Below are 22,186 nucleotides of genomic sequence, written 5' to 3'. Positions count from 1 at the left end.
AGGAAGGAGAGTTAGACAAAGGTGACGAGCAGAGAGCGAGGGACAGGAGAGCAGTCGAGAAAGAGAAGAGAGAAGATGGAGTGAGAAAGAGGAGGCAGAAATGAGCAACGAAGAGCTGAGTGAGGGGTGTGAAGAAGAAAACACGAGAGATGGTGCCATTGAGAGAGACAAACGAGATTCAGAAAGAGAGGGCGAGCAAGACCGTGATGGAGAGAGGGACACTGATGGACAGACAGACAGGAGCAGTGGGGCCCAAATACGTACTACAAGTCCAGCTGGACCTCATGGTTCACTGTTTTAACAAATTTTAGTATAACAACATGGCGTTCATGTTCTAGGATATTGGCTAGTGTATGTTGTTGGGTTGAGATACCTGTGCAGCAAAATGTTGTGCATGAATTAGGCACAGTATGTTGAAATTAATGCAAGAGCCATCACACTAGGCTATTAGTGCTATGAGTGGGCTATTGGATTTGAGTAGGACAGTTTAAGTGTATGGTATATATTGATACAGTAGTAGATGATGGTCCTAATTGCCCCTTTTCTCTCATTTTAGATATATGAAAATTAAAACTGGATGGACCGATGCAACCACATCTAAAGGCATTTCCCAAAAGATTGCAAGGAGGGGCAAGAAGAGGTTTCCACAGTGAGTGGTATAAAGATCATCCATGGCTAGAATATTCACAATGACACACATTGAGAGAACACAATAATAAAATTCTGGTGATAGAATAAATTGGAATACAGCAGGAACATTTGTTTTAACTATGTCTGATGTCTTACATTATACATAAACAAAAGTAAAAGGTTGATAGGTAGGTAGACCTTTACAAAGGTTAAGCGAACTAAAAATAGAATTTCACAACATGGTTATCCAGCAGCTTCTGATGTGACATGGTGTCATGTGACTCCTGGTCATAAACACTGTCTTAAGGAGGTCACCAAGAACAAAATTTCTGTTTGAAGATTCATGGCCCAGAGCTTTGGCTCAAATGGTAGCCCTGCAATTGGAGGCCATCTTGAGACATTAGAAAAAGCTGCAGAGTTGAGTTTTTCCAGGTCTGTATGTTTGAAATCAAGTCAAAATCACAAACGTGGGGAGTTCTGTGTTACATCCTTTTATTCACCTCATTTTGCACTCTGGAGAGGGGATGTCAAATTCAGAATGTCACCGCAAATCCAATACACATTTAGGGCACATACATTTCTTTGGTAAAAACTAATAATATCGATAATAAAAAAACAGAGTGAGCACGTTGAAACGAGTTTAGGTGGGACATCCGAAGGTTTGGAGATCTGCAGCGGCAGTGGTGATGCCAACACAGGTATCACGGTACTGAGGTTCCTGGCACTCTGCCTCCGTGGGCCAGTACTCAATCCAGGTGCCTCCACCCAGCATGTACAGCAACCTGCAAACATGCATATAAACACACAGCATCTTGTAAACACATATACACACACATAACCACACCATGTTAATGAATACAGTAGACACACTTTACACATACAGTGTGTCAGGCTGCACAAGTTAACGTGTGGTAGGGCTTGAATGGCGTTATGCTCACACTCACTGGTCTGTGAGTGCTGTTAGCCTGGTCTGACACTGTTCCTCATTTAACTTGAATTGATACACTTATGTTCTATTGTGTTGGAAGTCGCTCTGGGTAAGAGTGTCTGCTAAATGCAAGTAATGTAATGTAACATACATCAAATTAGGCAAACATACACCACATGTATGCTTTGTATAAAGTGAGTGTGTACATTCATGGTATACGTGCATGTGCATATTGCATGTTTATAACATGCACCTGAGTATATGCGTCTATTATGCCTTCAGTATATTTTGTGCATGGTTTTCTGTGTGTATTAGTGTATTTATGTTTTGTTTGCACAGTACTTATACACATGCTTCATGTGCACAAATACAGTTAGTATACATGTATACAGCCAACTGATACTTACAGCACCCTTTTACATTTTTAAAAAATCTTAGTGAACACAGCAGAGAGAATCACAATGTTTCTACCCCAGCTCGCTGGCGCCCTCTCCTGACTGACTGCAGCAGTGCAAGTCAGAAGCAGTCTAAGACTCACCTGTCCTTTCCTTTGATGAGGTCGTCAGATTTGCCCATGATCAGGTAGGTCTTTCCTTCTGTCAGATCTATTGCCTCTCTGCAGTAGGGATGGGCCATAAATATGCGCTCTTTCCCACCCACACCAGTGTCAGTGCCTGCAGGAAGACAGAGACATTTTACCACATGAAACAGTCCAGTTATTCTCCTCCTCCAATGAATATACTGCAGTGTTAGAAGGACCGCAGTTCATTTCACCCATCAAATGCCCCATCGTCTCTTAAACCCTGTGAATGAACTTTTGGTTTTTGATGCAGAACATGCAGGAAAAACACATACGCACACCCAAAGCTCATTAAATGACATCAGAAAGTTTGGTAAATACAAATACCAAGGGTAGCAAGATGTTACCTTCTTTGATGACTTCCTCTACCCGAATTGTGAAGCGGTCTAAAGTTGGAGTCAGGTCAGCGTGAAGCACTTTGGCTTTGTAAGCTGCAGAACACAGACACGGTCAGTATGCACACTACACAAATTGTTTTCTTTTGAATTTGAAAGAAACACTTCATTTTTCTGTCAGTAATACAGCAATCATAAGGCATGAGAACAAGTGGTTAAAAAGCCACAGTTCCAGATACGGTTTACCCGCTGATGACAGTACCATAGTCCATGCCAGCTTCACAGGCTGATGTCACACGGTCCAAATCTTCAGCTTTCTGTTTCCTCTGGTAACTGCAGTTCTCTGTGGGGAGGAAAGGAATTGAAGTGAGGAAAGAGCCAACATGCTTTCTTTGTGACATCACTTCCTGCTAGCACATGCATGTGCCATACCTTCCGCACACCGGCACACCTCCTCATGGCAGATCCTGTTCAGGGCTCCACCTTTCTTCTGCGGGTGGTAAAACTTCATGCAGCGGTTTTCTGCAAGAACAGTGATTTTATTTCCTCAATCTCTTTGCATATGACATGGCCAGAGCCATGTGTGGGTGCTGTGTTTGCCTTTACTGTGATAAGGCCTCTGAAACAGTGGAGAAGACTGGAGCTCACCCATAGCATAGTACTCGTACAGGGTGACAGCAGCTGGTTGAAGCAGCCCCACTTCGGTCATCTTGTGTACCCTGAAGACCACTTTGTCAGACAGCTTGTGAGAAACCTGATTTAAAGGGAGGGAGAGACAGAGGGAAATGAAAGGGAGACAAAGAAGAGGTATGGAGACATTGTGTATACATTGCTATGCCTCACAACCAAGCTGGGTGCCAAGTTACCAGGCTTGCAGGCCAACAGTAAGTGTTTTCTGTATTAAGGAAAATGTGTCCATACCTTATCCAAGTAGAAAATGAGGGAGCCCTTGTCAGACAGCTGTTTGTCTGTCTCAATCTTCTGGACGTACCGGTCTCTTCCAGAGGTTAACTGATGGAGTGAACATGAGGCAGAGACACACGAGAAGAGACAGTCGCTCAGTGTGCCAAAAGACCACAAAGGTTCATGTAATGACTCTAAACTCTTACTCTACACCAATGTGATGTGAATGAACTAATAAACACTAAGTCAATCTCAGTGAATTCAGAATCACTGAGGTGACAGACTGCAGGGGGGATTTTATCTCAGTGGTTGAAGAGTGTCACAGTCCACAGTGATAATCTCCGTTTTATTTCTCACCCTTTCGAGATCTTTCTTGTCTGCAATGAATCCTGTGAGCATGGTAATATCCAGTATAGACATGGTGGCATCTCTCTCTGGAGACAGGTACCTGGGAAATGCACAGGAATGAGTGGTGAAATGGGCTTTGGGTTAACAAAAAACAGAAATGAAAATTAATGGTCGTCTATGAACATTTAAGTCTACATGGGTATTTGAAAAACTGAATACCTTTTTCCAGAGATCAAAAAACAGCTAAGCGTGGCTAAATAAGGCTTGGATTAAAGAATATTATCCACATATTCAGTGCAGTACAACAATGTGTCTGAAGTTCCTTGCTCTGTTGAATTAAAAATACAGTTTGCAATCCCATCTCTTTACCCGCTACACTATACGTATTTTTGGGTTCCAGTATGTTCTGCTAGATTTAGTTTTTTTTTCCTCCAAAGACCATATAATTCCTTAGGAGCTTCATTTGTATATCTGCTGGTTCAGGGCTGAGTGTGAATCGAAGAGGTTTTTTCTACATGCTGAGCTCTGAAGAGCTTAGTCTGTACAACTTAGTTCTGTGCAATTGAACATGTCATTTGTAAACGTATTCAGTCAGACCACTGACATTTCCACCCTTGCAGACTGTTTCAGACCCAGAACGTCCTTGTACACAATATACTCATTGTCTTGTCAGTACCATAGACTAGGCTGGAAAGTCATTACAAGTATTCAACTTTGATCCGAAAACAACAGGAAAATATACTTAATTAGAGGTGGTCCAAATAAATGTCCAAAGCATTACTATGCATTGAAATGATTTTGTATGTTTCACACATTCTTGAAAGTTCATCATAGTGCACCTTTGCTCTGAAAAACCTCACTCCGTGAAGAATGGGTCAGAGGATTTATGTGCAGCAAACACTTCAACAGCTGTATATGGAGATGAAAAATCAAACTACACGTGATATGAAGGTTTCTTTAGAAGTATGTGATGGTGCTTACGTCATCTCAATTGTCATCTTGTATGTTTCCAGTGCGTTCTCATCACCAACTGCAAAACACAAAAATGAAAAAAAAAAAAAACCATCAGCACTGATGTCCATTTTCCCTTTCAACACAGGATCCACATTTATTTTGTCAAAACAGTTCTGCTTCAATGCCCAATAAACTGTACCTTCTGGCTGTTTCTCTATCTTAACCTGCAGGTCAAAGTTCTTGCAGTCTGTGTCCTTGTCTTCTGGCAAAGCGTGGTATAAGGTCATCACCTGTAACACAACCATCAGGCTGATAAATTCCCAAGCTAATGTAATGTCATCACATCATATGCATTTGTTTATTAGAGGGGTTTGTACACAGCCAGCATTTTACACTTGTATTAAATACATGTTTGGCTTTTGCTTAGTGATGCTTATCTTTAGCTGCACCTTACTCCTACATGTTGGCTAAGAGAAGTCCCTTTTGCTTTTATTTTCAACATTCAGGTGAAGTATCTTCTTCAGTAGCATGACAGCAGTGCTCCTCATGGGATTCAGGTCTGTAGGCCCTTGATCTCAAGCCCATAATCAACTGTTCTGTATTGCTTGACATTGTAATGACTTTAGACCAACTGTGCACAGAAACAGTCCATCCAAGTGGAATAGATAAAAGACAAAACGATTGAGCCCATAGAATATTTCAGAATTCAAAATTCATCATTTTCCCATGGAATTACTCATCCTTTTGAATATGTGGACCATTGCATTTTAAATTCCACTATCACAAAAAAGTACACAGATTTTATTTAAAACTGAAGCATATGCATATTTGCATATTATTAGGGATAACAGACAAACTCCATGCTTAAACCCTGAGGAGACAGAGTACTCACGGACATGGTCCCCTGGCCAGTTCCTTTGGCAGTGACTTGCAGATCTTGGTCAACCCGAGTCTGTTAACAAAAGATACAGGTTTCTCTTAATGATCTGAGGTTCTGGCTTTCCATTTCACAAGATTACAGGATGTTGGAGTCCTTGACCGATGTCTCCTTTTCTTATTCTTTCTCTCACTTACTGCTTTTCTTTTGATCCTTCCTTCATTAGTTCTTTTCATGGTCTCATTCTGTCTTTCTCTCGCTGTCATTCTTACTCTCATTCTCTCATGTAGACTATTCTACCAGAAGTCATGGGGCACCTCATCTAATTATTGGCAAGCGGGCGTGACTGTGCATGACCTAACATGTCATGCGTAGTCATGCATTCAGTCTGACTCTGTCTGGCTCACCTTCTCCGAGCGAGTCACATAGGCGTTCTCTTTGTTGAAAGTCCACTTGACAGGTCTGGAACGACCACTGATGTCAAGGCTCACTTGTAAGTCGATTTCCTGCACGTCGGACACTTCCATCATGTACTCAGCCACAGCCTGGAAGACTACGATGGTGGCCTAAAGGGAACAACAGGGGACTACAGTGAGGCTTGCTCCAAGACCTGATTGGCTGTAGGACTCTCCTGTTGCCATAGTTTCCAAACAGAACTGTCCTATGGGTGGTTTAAATGATAGAATGTGTCTTTGATCTCTTCACACCGTCTGAAGGGTGTTTTAATTGATAAATTGTGTTTTAAGGTCTCATGCTGAATAGAAGTCTGAGTGGACCCACTGAACAGCCAAAGTGAACACAGTGAATAGGATTAGTTAATAGGATGAATTTCAAGATCTGATCTTAATAAAATTTTGTGCAGCACAATGCCCTAACACAAAGCCATATGAACATTATCAGCAGATATTGTAGGATTAATCTTGAAAGGCTGAAGAATTTTTGAGCTGTCAGCTATAGAGAAGAGAGAAGAGGAGGAATTTTTGTCATAATCCTGTCTGATGAACTGAACATGTAGCTCCTGCAGCCCACAAATCACACATACCTGGGTGGACCCATGGCCTCCACCATGGAACCTCTGCTCAGTCAACCATTTCACCACACGACCAGCCTGGTCAAACTCCTTGGCCTTGACCAGAGCCATCAGAGCATAGCCTGTGGCCTCCAGGGTGAACAGGTTACCTCCAGGGACTGGCCAATGCGTTTTGTCTGTAATGGCAGATGGAGACATATGAACCATACAGGGGTTAATCAGGCACAGAGTGTCCTTCAGTCAATGTGTCTATCTGGCTAAATGAAATTATAAGACGCTGAGTCACAAGCGTCTGGAACAAGTCCAGGAATGTCTAAATGGTTTGGGTTCACTGGACTCAAGGTCTTAGAGAACTTGTCATCTTTGGAGATCAAATCAAATCACTTTATTGTCACTTGACACAGTTGTGCAGGGGATCAATTGTAGGAGATAGGAGATCATGTAGTTTGGACATATGGATCCTCTGTGGATAAAAAAAATACCTTCTACTCTGACACTCATAAGAAGGAGCATTAATTCTATCCTAGAATAAGACCTGGGTACTCCAGGTAACAATGGACATGAGTGAAGCCTTGTGAGGGCGTTGCACATTATTGGCACACTGCGTGTGTCAGCTCACCAGCGGATGCGAAGCGGAGCAGGGTGGGCAGCTGGTGCTTTCCCTCGAGGGCCAGAGCGTAGGAGGTCATGGCCACGGCGTAGGGGTTGGTCAGGGTGTGGATTCTGCGAGACAGGAACTCTCTGGCTTTCTTTATGCTGTCAGGCAGGCTCTGGAGTCATAGCACAGAAATTACAATGATAACATGCTAAACCTGTCTGACATTGATGTCAAAACAGAGAAATCTGTATGCTTTGGAGAGATTTGTGGTACAGTTCATTTATAAATTATATGCTGACTTTCCTTTAATTTGTGCAGAAACAGGGCTCTGCAGGTAAAAGGGAGAGACAGGACAAGAGCTCTCATCTGTGGGATGTGACATATGATGTGTCTGTTGATTCAGTTGTGATGTTAGTTGATGTGACAGTTCCTAGTTTGACTGTTAGATGTGATGTAATGTGTTTGCTTGTGTGTCATTAGATGTGATATGACCTGATTGCCTGTGGGATTTTTACATGCAGAGGGTTGATTCACTCACATTTACTCTCTCCACACAGATGGCACGTGACTCCAGCATTGCAATCAGGACGAACGCAGTCATGGACGCGTCGGCCTCACCACCCTGTGGGCAAAAACACAAACTGCATGCAAGTCTGTGCTCTCCATTACTGTCCATTACATGAGTGATACTGCACTGTTTGTGTCCATGGTTGTGACTTTACTCAGGGATATTTACATTTACCTCACTTAAGCAGACTGAGACTGTGTGATTAACCAATTGATGAATCAATTACTAATTTAACAAATCAATTTACCCATTGTTTTCACTTTGACACTACCTGCTACTCACAGTATTCAAAGTATGTTTTGCAAGTAAAGTTTTCATGAGTGTTGATACACTAGCAAAAGATCAGATGTAATCAATGCCTCAATGCTTTATAGTTTACTGTTTCCTCCTGCACCAAAAACTGAATATAAGCTAACACAAGTTGAGGAAGTGGTGGGAAAAGCCCTTCTGGAATGGCCTTGCAATGACATACCACCATTTGTCCACTCGAAACTGGGGCATACTCTTTGAAAGTGCCATCTGGCTGCTGTGCATTCAGGACCAGCCACTTGAGGGCGCCACAGATCACATCCTCCTGGATGCTGACAAGACTGTATGCCATGCTGAACACTTTGGCTACATATGCTGTCAGCCTGTGGTAAGGAAAAACGAGTCTTTATTATTTAAAAGCTCTGCAACTCAGCAAAATGTCACACCTTCGACTCAAGCTGAATCACAGAAATGAAGCAAAAATAAACTTCTTGTAGTTGAATGGTCCGTCTTCTAATTTTACGCCTCTGTTAATCAAACGTGTTGATGGATTTTGAAAGCCTTGCTGCTGAAATGGTGCTTCGGTGTCCTGGGTGATGGGGAGGCAGTGTTAAACTGGAGAAGAGTGATAGGAAGGGGCTCACCAGGAGCTGGATTTTGTATGGATCCAAGCACCGTAAGAGCCATCAGTTTTGCGATATGCCAGCTGTTGAGTGTACCCTGAATATAGGAAAGGAAGGAGACAACAAAACAAATTCTTCATTTGAGTGAGAGAAAACTAATGGAGCCAATTCAGATTTCAATTTAGCATTCATAAACCACTTAAGTGCTTCTGTGGAGAGTTTCGCACCTCTCTTAATACCAGGTGAATTCAGACCTGGGCTGCTTAAACGCCTATGTGGGAGATATGTGGCTGGGCGGAGTAAGGGTGTTTTGCTCGAAATAAGGGTGCGTCTCATTACTTTTCAATTCTGATGTGACACCTTACTCTGACTCTGCAACCCTTCTGCGCAGAAAAAGGTTGATTAAGTTGTGCGACGCAGTGGCTATCAAGTGTAAGGACAACACTGTTAGTAAGTAGACAGGCAATATCCAATGAAAATAAACCCAGAAAACTCTGGGTTTGTATTTGACATACATTGAATTTTACATTTGAATCATTACACCTCATTTGATAACGCTGCATTATTGTCTCAATGAAATGCTGAGGGTTTACTCTCTTTAAAGATGACATTAATATTCCCATTAATAGTCTCAGTGGAGGCATAGACTCAATTGAATAATGAATGTTCAATAACAATAGTCATCAGATGGCTACCCTAATAGTTCATTGGTCATATGTGCATGCACACATATACATACATACCTGTGAAGAATGTCCCTTGTTATATGGTGTAGGAACAAATTGCCATGTGTCCCATACATGTTATGACATTGTTGAGGTAAGGTTTAAAGATCTCAGGTTTTCTCTGAACTAAATGGCTAGCTAACAAATACAAAAGGAAATACTTTCATGGTAACTCGCTGTACTTATTAGAAAGGGCAGACTGGCAAGCCTCTTCAGTTGTTTCTCTGTTTGCCAACGAACATTCTGTGATATTTAAACGGTAGCCATTTCCAGACAGGGAACATTACTATGAAACACTGTAACTGCCACAGTTGGAATGCTTGGGAAGTGTCTTTAGCTTCTTTGTCAGTTAGCTACCTAGCTAGCTAGCAGTGTGGGGAGAAAAATATTAGTCTCCTGTCTGCAGCAATGGCAAAGGTTGTGGAGACAATTGAGGTACAGCTCACACACAGCATGAGAGTGAGGCAGGAATGAATCCACAGCCTTGGTTAGATGGTGTGGTGATGACAGACAATGTTGCCAGCATTTTCAGTTGGATAAAACAACGATTTATGGCGGTTCTTTGGCCAACAGCAGTGGCAATATTTTGTGTGGCTAGCTATTCATCCTTCAGTGGTATAGAAACACTTTCCACTTCCAGCATCAGATGTCTCTTTAGGCTGTGTGAGTTGTGCCATTTACTGATATTATTATAGCATTCATAACAACATTACTGTATAAATACAGCTGCAAACGGAAAAGCACACAGTTCCAAGACAGAAGTGACAAAATTGTCCGAGTAAGCTAGCTAGCAAGCAAGCAGGCTGAACAGCTAACTAACTACTTCAGATCACAGGCAATCACCTGTCCATCAATGTTTCAATCAGTTTGAGATGCTATGGCACACCAGTGCCTTCATCAAATTCCTGCACACTTCATTTTTAAAACGAGAATTTTATATGATAATTCAACAATATGTTCAAATATTATAGTCCTTACAGCTAAATTACTTTTTTCAATGTTGCATTCTTGATCTAACACTACCCGAGGAATAATGTGAAAATTCTTTTTTTTTTTGCCTTTCTAAAATAAAAATGTTTGACACTGACATCTGACTTGTACCATTTTATGCTGAAGTATTGAAAAGGCTCCTCTCAATGCCAGTTATTTTCTCAGAAGTACCTGTTCAACCTGATTAAATAGCGTGTCTTGTGACTGCATTCTGCATTGAGGACTAATAACTCCATGAGAAAATCTGCCAGGCTCTAGGCAGGAAAGTGTGGGTTCCTAGGGCTATATATTCACTTCATACATTCATTCACAGCACACAACTTTATACCACCCATTTTTAGACATCCTCATGTGCGTAAGTCTGAAACCCAAAAACTGAAAAACATGTCAGTTAGGCATGGCAAAAAAAAGAAAAAACGCTCAGCGTCCTTAAGTCTGAATCAGCTTGTATGTGAAAATGAATATAAAATATATTACAACTGAGTACCTAACCTGTTTTGGCAATGGAATTAGCAATAAAAACCGCCTATATTTATCCATTACAATTGTAATCACAAGGACTTCAAAATTATTTTTGAAGTCCTTTACTCATACTGTTCTTGCTAAATTTAATATACTATAAGATACTGACTCTGATGAATCTGTTGCCTCTTACCCATTTGGACGTATTTGATGGCTTCAGCACGGCGGTCTACCCCAACTCTGTCCCACTGGTTGGTTTTGTCCAGGTAGTGTGTGGCGATGACAGGGCTGGTCATTTTAATCATGTTCTGCTCGCCGCAGCCCCCGGGCTGCCTTATGAGGCTGCCCATGGGGTCGCCGCTGATGGCCCCTTGAACGGTCACACCCAGCGGCTCTCCTGCGCAGGCAAAGCAGATGGTGCAGTCAGGGCTGCACTGACATCGTTCTGTATACGTCCATAGTCACAGTCACAGCTTGGAATCAATTCGATTTTGCAGCTAGCACTCACAGAAAAACAATAATATGCCATTCCACCCTCACCCCTTCCCCTACCAAGAAAAACACCTGTCTACATTCAGCAGAATGCACAACAGCTGAAAATGAGCAAATGCTTCCAGAACGTGAGATGATGCCTTACCTGTCACGCTGATGTAAGTCTGCGAAGGTGAGCCTGGCACCTGGTTGGTCACCTTTGTATGTTCAATCTTCTGTGTCTGGACACCACCTGATGGGAGAATAGGAAAGCATCACTCGCGTACATTACGTCTTGCAAAGAGGAAAACCAGGATAAACAAAATGTTTGTTTAGGGGTGGGTGAAATGAGCTCAATCTGCGGAAGAGACAGTGGCATGAGCTCCAACCCTTCATATACGGTAGGTATCCATAGAACCCACATGTTAAATGAATAACACTTATAGCATGTCCAAGAAGACCCTGAGAACACAGTGGTTTGACATTGTCAGAAACTCACCATGGTCAGCTGGTTTCAGAACCACAGTTACAATTTCCTTTTCTGTTTTCATTCCTTCAGCCTGTGAGAGAGAGTAAAAACACATGGATCAAGCAGCAACTGTTACTTGCTTTGGTCTAAATCAACTAATGACCATGTGTAAATATTATTTCTCAGTAAACTACAGTAATTCAAGGAGTATGTCCTTGTATTATGACAAACATGAATAACAGCAAATTTCATATTAAGAGTTTTACAATGAATTCATTCAAAAGGCAAAATTTGTTATATTTGTAACATGATACCCCTGATACACAAACTGGAAACATAGTCATTAGTATGCTTCCATTAATATGATGTTAAGGAATTTTAGAAAATGTTACAAAATTTTAAACATATAACACATTAAAACATATCTCCTTTAAAGCAAGGTTATGACATTGGTCATAAACATAACTGGTGCTGACCACAGCCCTGATTAAATGCACCCACAGGACTGGACCTGGATGCTTCCACTTTCAGCGCTGCAGGATTCTAATATCTCCAGTGAAGGATGATGGGTAAAAGATGCAGGGTGATGGATGGAAGATGGTGGGAAATGAGTGGTAGGTGAAAGGTGATTGGTGGAGGCCAGAGGGAGATGGGAAAAAGAGAAATGAAAGCACACGGGAGATGGGTGGAGGGTAGAAGGAGATTGGTGGTGGAGTGAAGGGTGGAGGTTAGTACGAGGAGGGTGTAGAGTGATGAGTGATGGGTAAATTATGCACTCACCACCACACGAAGGTCCTTTTTGACCCCATCAGTGAGACTGGAGTCAAAGACAGCAGCCTTGACCTCAATGGAGTGCTGTCCCAGGGCCATAGGGATGATGACAAAGGGGACCGCGCGTGAGGACATGGGGTCCATTTCAATACTATCCATGCGATATTTCCGCTTCCTGCTGGCTGCACTGCACACCTCCTCTGTCTCCATCAGCTCCACCCGAACCTGTGTTAGGGGAGGGTCACGCATGAGTCCTATGCTAACAACATGGACATGCTACCCTTCTCCAGACTGTATCAGAACACGAGGCAGGGCTACAAGCACAGCTCACCGTTATTTTCTCATCAAGGTAGTTGTAAAGAACAGCTTTGATTTCCAACTGCTCGTTTCGTACTGCAGCGTAAGGCAGCTTCAGGTCGAGGAAGAAGTCTTTCCTCACCTTCATCTCAAGGGGATCTGCCACACAGATTCCTGCAGACAGAGAGTCACACTGAGCAATAACAACTGCAGCATGTTGTCCTATTCAGCACTGTGTTCTCCTGGTTTGCTGCATATTCTGCTGTTCCACTGTGTGTTATCCTCTTATTCAGCAATTTCAGCAAGTTCTGCTCTGTGGCCACAGCTTGTCCATGACTGATATTTAATGCTGCATGGCTTGAGCCATTGATTCACATCAAATATTATGCAATAAGAAAGACAGATCTCATTTTAGTTGTCCCCAATACATAAAATTAAAAAAATAAATAGGATTTGCATGCATATTGACTCGTATCCAAAACAATGCTCTGTCCATCACTGAAAATGATCATTAAAGACCAAAATTTTAGGTGTGAAGTAAACCTGTCTCTATCTATCTCATTGTTTTAGTGAAACTTAATCATCAGTTAAACTAGTAGATACAAGGGGTCTACAGCTTCAGAGCAGATAGAGAAATACAGAGAGAGAGGGAGAGAGAGAGACACACATGTTTCATACCATGAGTTTTGGACAGGCTGATAGCAGTGATTTCCCAGGTGGTGATTGAGTCCTTCAGGAAGCTGTTCTTTGTCACTGACGTAGATACACTGGAATATGATGGAAGAGAGACAGATCAGGTTGTTACAATGCATGGGCAAAACTTTTCCATACACTGGCATGTGGATCATCTGAATTACACTTTGAGTGAATGACACATACAGATGATTTAAGAGTCGGATGCAGAAGGTGTGAGGAAGTTTTTTATCGATTCATCCAGATACTGGAGACAAGTGTACCAGTGTGCATCAGGCACCTCTTACCAATCTCTCCTGTCTGGAGGGCACTGCGGCAGTGTCTCCTCCTCCCATAGCCAGCTCTCAGGGAACTGCGTGCGGGACACAATGTCATCACTGCTGATGTAGTCATCCACTTCGTCACCTATGTGTGGAAAGATAGAGAGACAAGCCAGTATCGGCTGAGACAGCTGAAACAAACTCAAGGAACCTCAGACTTGGAAATGAGCTACTGGATTTTATCTCAGCCATTCACCTTCATTACTTTACATTATTGTTGTTTAGCAGATACTCTTATCTTGAGTGAGTTACATATGTTACAATTTTACATATTATCCATTATACAGCTGGATATTTACTGAGGCAGTATTTTTGATTTAAGTATTTTGCCCAAGAGCACAACGGCAGTGACCCTACAGGGAACCAAACCAGCAAGCTTTCAGTTATGACCTGTACTCATAACCAATCATCATGATTACTACTACACTACACCATTAGACTCTACATGGTTCTCTGTCCATCACAAGCACAATTTTTTAGAAACAGAACTATATGGCTGGACATCTTATCAAAAATAACACCAGGCAGTGCTGGCTAGTTGACCATAATTTACAGGAATAATCCACTAAATATACGACCAGAGAACATCTAGACAACTGTGTTTGTGTTAGTCATGTCAAGATGGCGTAATTAATATGATCTTTAAACACATCAGATGTAGTGGTGTGTGGTCTCGTATATTATATCTATCAAATGCAGACTCCTCCTCCAACAACAGCAACCCCTCCCCGAGAGGATGACAGCGGGCCTTACTGCGTGCCAGGGCCAGCTGCTCTTTTCTGGCCTCGTCGTGTTTCTGGTCCACCTCTGAACAGCAGTGCAGGAAGGCTTTCACGCACTCTTCTCCATCGATGATGAACTGGGAGCGCCGCTCACACGTGTAGCCCATCAGACTCTCCACCATTCCATCCTGACAACACTGCTTCGCCAACCCAGAGTAATTACTTGCTGCGTGAGAGGGTGAGAGATTCATTACGTTACATTACAAAATTGTCATTTAGCAGATCCTCTTTTGCAGGGTGACTTACATAGATTACATTTTTACATTTTACATGTTATCCATGGATACTTGGATATTTACTGAGGCAAGTGTAGCTTAATTACCTTGCCCAAGAGTACAGTAGCAGTGCCGTAGCAGGGAATCGAAACAGCAAACTGTCAGTTATGAGCCCTGCTCCTTACCACTGTTCTACACTGCCATCCCAACACTCCTCCAACAACAGCAACCCCTCCCCGAGAGGATGACAGCAGCTTTTATTTAAACTTTCAGTTAGGAGCCCAGTGGCAGTGCTGAAACATTGGTAAATTATGGCATATTCATTGTTTTGAAATAAGCAAAATACAGAATATTCTGTATATTATATAACATTTTTCATCCCATGGTTAAGCATGTATTCATTTGTGAAAAACAGATGCATAGTGTAACCCTGTAACTCCTCAGAGACTGAGAGAGACAGAGATTTCCCCAGGTGCAGTGAAAGGGTTCTCTTACCTAGTGACGTTTTCAGGTCGATCAGTGAGAGTGAGCGCCGTCTGCGAGCCTTAGGGCGAGCAGGGCATTGGGGGTCTGGAGTCACAGACATTACAGAAAGAGAGAGAGTCACAAAGGGCAGCAATGACACTGCAGCTTGGCTCTGTGAGAGTTAAAAACATCAGCTCCTATATTCACACAGAAATAGACATGCACAAATGTACCACAAATGGTACATATCATGCATGCATAGATTCCTGTATGACACACAAATAATACAGTGCACCTCCTGCATTAGACCAGTGTTTCTCGACCCTCTCCTGGAGTACCCCCTGCCCTGCATGTTTTAGATCTCTCCCTGTTCCAACACAGCTGATTCAAATGATCAGTTTGTTATTAAGCAGCTTCAGGAGTTCATAACGAGTTGATCATTTGAATCAGCTGTGTTGGAGCAGGGAGAGATCTAAAACATGCAGGGCAGGGGGTACTCCAGGAGGGGGTTGAGAAACACTGCATTAGACCAATAAAACCTTGTCCCATGAAACACATAGTCATACCTGTTCTGGATTTGGTTCCACCAAGACTGGATTCAAACACCAGTCCAGTGTCATAGAAAACCGCCATGTTGTCTGCGCCACTTCCAGCCGTACAGCCAATGTCGTGCTTTTCAATGACATCCCAGATCTACGTGTGGAGACACATGTTTCATACATAAAGGACTTAGTGCCCACCCTCTCTGCTACTGCTGCAGAGAGCTCATCTCTGTCACTCTTACAGCAGGAAGTAAATTTTTATTCCTCAGTTTTTCATACCTTTGTTTGTGTCAATCTATGCTGACTGTTGAGGACATAAACTCCTTTGTCCACAGCCACAAGTCCCACTTTTGCACCTGGGTCACCGGTGATGGTCAAGCCGAAGGGCTTACGAGGCTCATACATATCCCTTGGTCTAGCGGAGACCACTTTGAGCTGTATGCAGAGAAGAAAAACACCTCTGATTCAGTGTGACTCATTCTCTGGACAGGGATCTCTGATCTCTGACTAAGCATGACATTCATAAACTCACACCTGGAAATGTACAGCTTACTTTCAATTCCGCAAGACTGTCAAAACCACTCACCTACACACCTACACAAGTACAATCAGGATCATAACAGGTTTTGATTAAAGGTTGTAATTTGTTTTTGCCTTACCGTTCCAATGCATGTGTCCTTCACATCCACCCAGACAGAGTCTGACACCACCTCTGTTCCCACATGGTAGTACGCCACGAAGCGGAAGGAGGGGATCATGTCCTTGGTTACTGGAAGCGATATCGTCACCAGTGACTGTCCTTTCAGCCTTTCATACCTTGCTGCACGGACAAGTTGCCCTTTGTTCATTATCTGTTTGGGCACATACATAAGCACACATCAGGATCTTCTCAGGTATAAACAAATACAGATATACATCAGCAACCTTTCAAGTACACACTAAAAACTAGTACATATAGTGGTACCAAGTACATAGTACATAATAGGTAGCAGAGTGTTACAAGCACAGATGAACACCAGATATACCAAACGTTACAAGTACACACCAGGTATGTGAAGTGCTGGATCTGATCCTGAACACCAGGGCTGTTCCCCAGGTTGAGGTTGATGCGCAGGTTGTCTCCAATCTCCAGCTCAGCTGCCTGGATGCCTATATGCAGATAGTTCTTGGAGCCGCCCTGTGTCTTGTATGGTTGGGCTGTCATCTCCTTTACAGCCTGCCGCTGCTCAAGTATGCCAGGGGCCTTTGTCCTCGCCTGGAGACATAATCATCACTAACATTAAAGTGTGTACATGATATTGTATGTGGTAGTGTAGCCATTATTATTTTTCATGCATGCAATTCATGTTGCATCTGAGTGGGAGGATCAAAGGTGTGATTCCAGAGTTTTAAAGGCTGGGAGTGGAGCTCACAGTGATTTTCATACTGTTAGGCCCTCCTTGGGTGTTGATGGTTAACTTGGCGACCCCGTTTTCCTGGGTCCTGCCTGAAACTGAGCCTGGTGTCACCTCCACATCAATGCCATTGGCAGGGGTGCCGTCTGGGTTTGTGACGTAAACCTGTCAGAGCCACAACAGAGGACTTATCATAACAGCACGGCAGATGTATTATCACCAGGAAGAAAATCCCATTGCGCTGTATGCCAAGCAAATATATTTCTGCTCATCAACACTTTTTAAAATGCATAGAAAAAATAATTGCTTGTGATTTTAGATTATCAATGAAAAGTGTTGCACTTTTATCACGAAACATAAAGTTTTCACAAAAACTTGTAAATAACAAATACTTTCTAGTTGATGCTTAATTGTTCATCAAATGGAAGAGTGATACTGATAATGAAAAGATAAACATTTAAACACACACCACAACATCAAATGGCATCCCTGGTTTAAAGTAGGTGGGAGTCTTGTGGAAGTGGATGCTGTAGGGTGAGGTCACTATCAGGATTCCCCTCTTCTCTGCCTCCACCATTTCACTGCCTGCCAGAGGAAGGGACACATGCAGTCAGTGATGAGTCAGCATGCACCTACACTGCAGTTCACAAGCTCACACCTAGTTTCACGTATTGTGCGCACACGCACACACACCCAGTCCTTACCGCTGCTTGTCAGTACACTGACAGACACATATAAGGACAACTGAAGGAGCTGGTTGATGTCTGGGAAGGATTTCAGAATATGCTCTTTTCTCAGCATGGCCTTGCCCTTTCCTGCTATGACCTGTATTCAGAATGAAACCCATTTTAGATGGCCAACCGTGAAAGTGGGACAATATAAGGTGTTTGCTTATGTTGAGGTGTGGGTGAGACAGAAAAGTACACTGACATCCACTTTCTGCAGAGATGCAGGGAAACTCTTCTTCTCTCCTTCTTCGGTCAGCACTCCGAACACCACAAATGCCTTCCCTGTTACATCGTTCCCATAGAGGTACCTTTAGAATGAGACAAGGGGAAGGTCTTCACCACAGGCACCGATCTACTACAGGGAGCAGCTATGGGCACTTTCTGCTGCCAAAAATAGATCCAAAATCAGCTTACCCATGAATAACTCCCCAAAATCCTTTTAACAAAAGGCTAACACAGACCCAGTGTCACTGCTTAAACGGAAGGAAATATATGAAGGCAAATCTACAGATGATGAAGATGGCTTGAATTTACAGTTGTTCTTCTCATTAAGCTGGCTTAAAAAAGCCAATTTACTGCTCTTCCTGTTTCTTCCTCTTATGATTATGCCATCAGATATTCTGTACACAACTTCTCCTACGGCTTTTCAGCTACACTTACAGAAGTTGACCAATAGCAGATCATCCTTTGAGCAAAGCTTGTAAGTACCAGCTACTACCATGCTAGACCTTTTTGATCCAACTTAAAGTTTGTCCTCAAGCTTTCCTTTCTAGTTGGAACTTCTCATTAAACACTGTTTTGGGATTTATGCCAACCAGGCACAGCCTGCCTAATCTACAACATATTTTATCATATTATATGATATCATGTTATCCTACCTTGCGGTTAGGTCGACAGACAGAGCAGGATCATCAGCGTAGAAAAAAGCCTTTTCTGGCACAATCTTGACCTCAAAACTTGGCAACACTAGAGGAATCCAAGAGAAAAAAAGATTTCCACATCACCTTCCCCTGCATTCTGTTGAGGGAAACTGACTGAGGCTGTGGCCTCACTGCTGAATAAACACAGTAGGAGAAGACCATGGGCTCACCATACTCCTTCACCTCGAAATCAGCTGTAAAATTCTTCTGTGGGGTGTGTTGGAATCTTGACACCACCTTCCAGGTCCCTATACTGTAAACCAGGAGAAGGTCAGAGGTGACGGGTCATGGCAGTAGGAGAGGAGACACGGGAAGTGAGCAACATATTGCACCTTTCACAACACAAACCTGACAATCTCTGGGAGCTGGTACTGTCCAGATTTCATCCCATTGTCTGGATAAACAAGGTCTTTCTGAATTGTGATTCCATCAGGAGTCTGGATGGAAAAAGGCAGAAGCTGGTTTCTTTTCTGGTATCCAATGTGATGATCTCACAAGAGAACAGAAGCGGTCAGAATGTGTGTATGTGCAATTATTTGAATAATAATACAGGGTAAAACTTTACCATGATTTCCACAGAAACACCAGATGTGACTGGCTCCAGACCAGGGTTCAAGGCAAAGACCCTGTAACGAACTAGAACACCAAACAATCGATTATACAACTGAGTAATCAGAAGGAATTCTACAGGCTGAATGTAGGTGCCATTTTACCACTGCCATTTGAATGAGAGGAACATCATGATAAAGCAACATTAAACATTACTGACAGATTCAGACAGATGTAAATATGTATAATATATTCAATTATGAGTAGTTCATTTCCATAACTCTGTGAATTGAGAAATTTGAAAGGGTGATGAAGTTAGTAAAAAGGACATGTCATTCAATTACATTGTGGAATTTCGTGTATGCACACCTTTTTACCAATGATGCATCTGTTGTAAGAGCAAAATTGTTTTTAATGGTAATAGTGAGAAAAAAACCTTTCTTGTTCCTTCTCCTTTATAGTGGTAATCATTGATGATAGCTGAACTGAACTGAACATTGTTATAGTGAAATTATAAAAACATAATTCATTTCATATTAATCTCACCAATTAATGTATTAACAATGACAGCCCTAATATATACAGACTCTCTCACATATTCCTCTCTCTCTGTCTCTCTCTCAGAAGGCTTCATGTAGTCGTACCAGTGCTCGCTGGGGTATAGATGGTCTTATCTGTCTGCACAAATATGTATCCAGATTGGAAAGAGAGAAGAATGACTTTCTCCAGCTGACGCTGGGGAAACTTTGCTTGCAGGTAGACAAACTGTTGGAGTCGTGACTCTTTGTCAAAAATATCATCATCATCTGGGATCTGAAATAAAAACAGAGGGATGCACTGTCACATCTGTCTAGGGAAGAGTCTAGGGAATTAGTTCTGAGTTTAAGGGACATTTCTTTGATTTGTTGTTCAATGAGGGAGGAAACAACATTGTTGGGACCGGAAATGACTGGATGTGCAGAGGAAATGATGTCAGTGAATTTGGAAATGACACCTCTCTGTGCTCCGCTGGTGAAAGATATGGACCCCCACCTCGATTTCCTGCAGAGCCTGGAATTTGTTGGCTGCAGTCAGCGTCACAGTCTTGGAGAAGATCTCTCGGGTTTTTGCTGGAAAGTTCTTCACCATAATTTCCACTTTGAGGTCACCTCCTGCATACTCCTGCGCCTCCACAAAGACATTCTCCTTGCTGCCCACCCGCAGCAGGTTTGGCGCGGTCAAAACAAACCTGCAGAGAGGAGATGCGTATGTTTACCGTGTGATACAGACTGGAGTCATAGGACAACGATTGAATAGCAAGGAAGAGACAGGCAAAGGTGAGGGAACCTGAGCTAAGAGGAGAAGGGAGAGGGACTGGGAGCTGCCGTCAGGGTTGAACATATGCCACCAACCTTACATGACACTGCTAGATTTCAGAAGAGGTTCATTGGCTCTTACCCAGCAGAGATCACAACAAGCCTGAATAAATGCTTTACACAAAGTTGTATCAGTCTTAGAGTGAACCCTCCCCCCTCCCCAAATAAAAACACACACACACACACACATAGGTACTAAGAAACCGTACAGTCATTTATCCACACAACAAAGCCCCTAAAAATCTTTTGCCATAATGAGACCATACTAGAGGGGTTTCAAACAACACACTCAGGCCTCCTCAGTTGATCATTAAGACTTTGTTTGTTCAACATTCTGCTGTAAACCAAGAAATTCACCGATTCTTTTTTTACTACCTGATATACATGCAATGCAACATCTCTGTCCTGCTGCTTATTTTATGTCAGTGGACTGACTGTGCTCATCACATTACTGAATTTTGTCTTTATTGTCCTTCACACTCATTTTTGTTACAATTTATTGGGCAGATGCCCTTATCCAGAAGATATTTTACAAAGTATCTAATCATACAGCTGGATATTTAATGAAACAATTCAGATCACTTAACTCCCAAAAAAGGTTCAACATCAGTGCTCCACCCTGGAAATTGAATGAGCAGCCTTGAGCTCAAAAACAGTTCTTAATATGTGTTTCTGCCACCAAATGAATTTGTTTTGTAGTTTTAAAAAAAGAATTTTCTACTTCAATGTCAAGAGCCAAACAAACATATCACAGTTATTCTGATCATGTTCTGACAATAAAACACAAATGTGGCCCCATGAACCTCTCCAATTCTTCCATGTCTCTACTGTGTCTGAGCAGGTATGCAAGAGTCAGATTACTCTGTCCTATGTGTGTCTCAAAAAGACAGTGACCACATGACACTGTTCAATGACACTGGATCGTGTAAAGAGTGTGTCTATGCCTGTACGTACTATAGTTAGAGTGGATCATGTGTGGTATAGCATGCCTATATACGGTATACTCACAGTGGGTCACACTGACACAGTGCAGGAAGAGACAGAGCCAGCACAGCCAGCCACACCACGTCCACCAGCATCTTGCCTGCCTGGTCTGGTCCGAGTGCCCGCTCATATCTGGCTACTGCACTTTATACCCCCATCTCAGCCCCTTACCCCCACCTTTCCTGGACCCTGTGGCAGCACTCCAACATAAACACCCACTTGCCCGCCTCTTCAGTGGAATTGAGAAAGAGGGAGGAGATAAGAGAGGGATGGCTGAAACAGCAATTCCAGTTGAAAAAAATCAATTGCGGATTGTGCAGTGTGATAAGAGGTTGCAGAATGCAGTTTATAAGATCTCCCACATTAGGTTTGCAAGCAATGCAGTCCATCCATTTCCATAAGGCAGAGAATTATACAAACTGAATGAAATT

General features: G+C 42.5%; 1 protein-coding gene across 1 annotated transcript; it reads right to left on the bottom strand.

Annotated features, from left to right (window-relative positions):
* Window positions 1-1,105: 1,105 nt before the first annotated feature.
* Window positions 1,106-21,887, bottom strand: LOC118777238 (complement C3-like). The gene is made up of 41 exons (XM_036528030.1): window positions 21,780-21,887; window positions 20,449-20,644; window positions 20,061-20,229; window positions 19,433-19,503; window positions 19,216-19,304; window positions 19,038-19,120; window positions 18,826-18,913; window positions 18,150-18,255; window positions 17,924-18,044; window positions 17,689-17,804; window positions 17,238-17,384; window positions 16,871-17,080; window positions 16,485-16,676; window positions 16,105-16,260; window positions 15,850-15,976; window positions 15,314-15,388; window positions 14,575-14,769; window positions 13,789-13,906; window positions 13,487-13,575; window positions 12,843-12,982; window positions 12,521-12,736; window positions 11,771-11,831; window positions 11,438-11,524; window positions 10,994-11,197; window positions 8,645-8,720; window positions 8,224-8,383; window positions 7,722-7,805; window positions 7,205-7,355; window positions 6,598-6,761; window positions 5,963-6,121; window positions 5,571-5,630; window positions 4,878-4,968; window positions 4,706-4,754; window positions 3,734-3,824; window positions 3,395-3,484; window positions 3,122-3,227; window positions 2,906-2,995; window positions 2,736-2,816; window positions 2,486-2,569; window positions 2,097-2,232; window positions 1,106-1,412 (listed from the first exon to the last, which is right to left on the bottom strand). The coding sequence occupies exons 1-41, from the start codon at window positions 21,848-21,850 to the stop codon at window positions 1,271-1,273; spliced, it is 4,941 nt and encodes a 1,646-aa protein (XP_036383923.1). The 5' UTR covers window positions 21,851-21,887; the 3' UTR covers window positions 1,106-1,270.
* Window positions 21,888-22,186: the final 299 nt, after the last annotated feature.

Source organism: Megalops cyprinoides, chromosome 1 (assembly GCF_013368585.1).
Source record: "Megalops cyprinoides isolate fMegCyp1 chromosome 1, fMegCyp1.pri, whole genome shotgun sequence".
Lineage (NCBI taxonomy): Eukaryota > Metazoa > Chordata > Actinopteri > Elopiformes > Megalopidae > Megalops > Megalops cyprinoides.
Note: the sequence above shows the minus strand (reverse complement) of the source record. Positions and strands in the feature narration are given on the sequence as shown.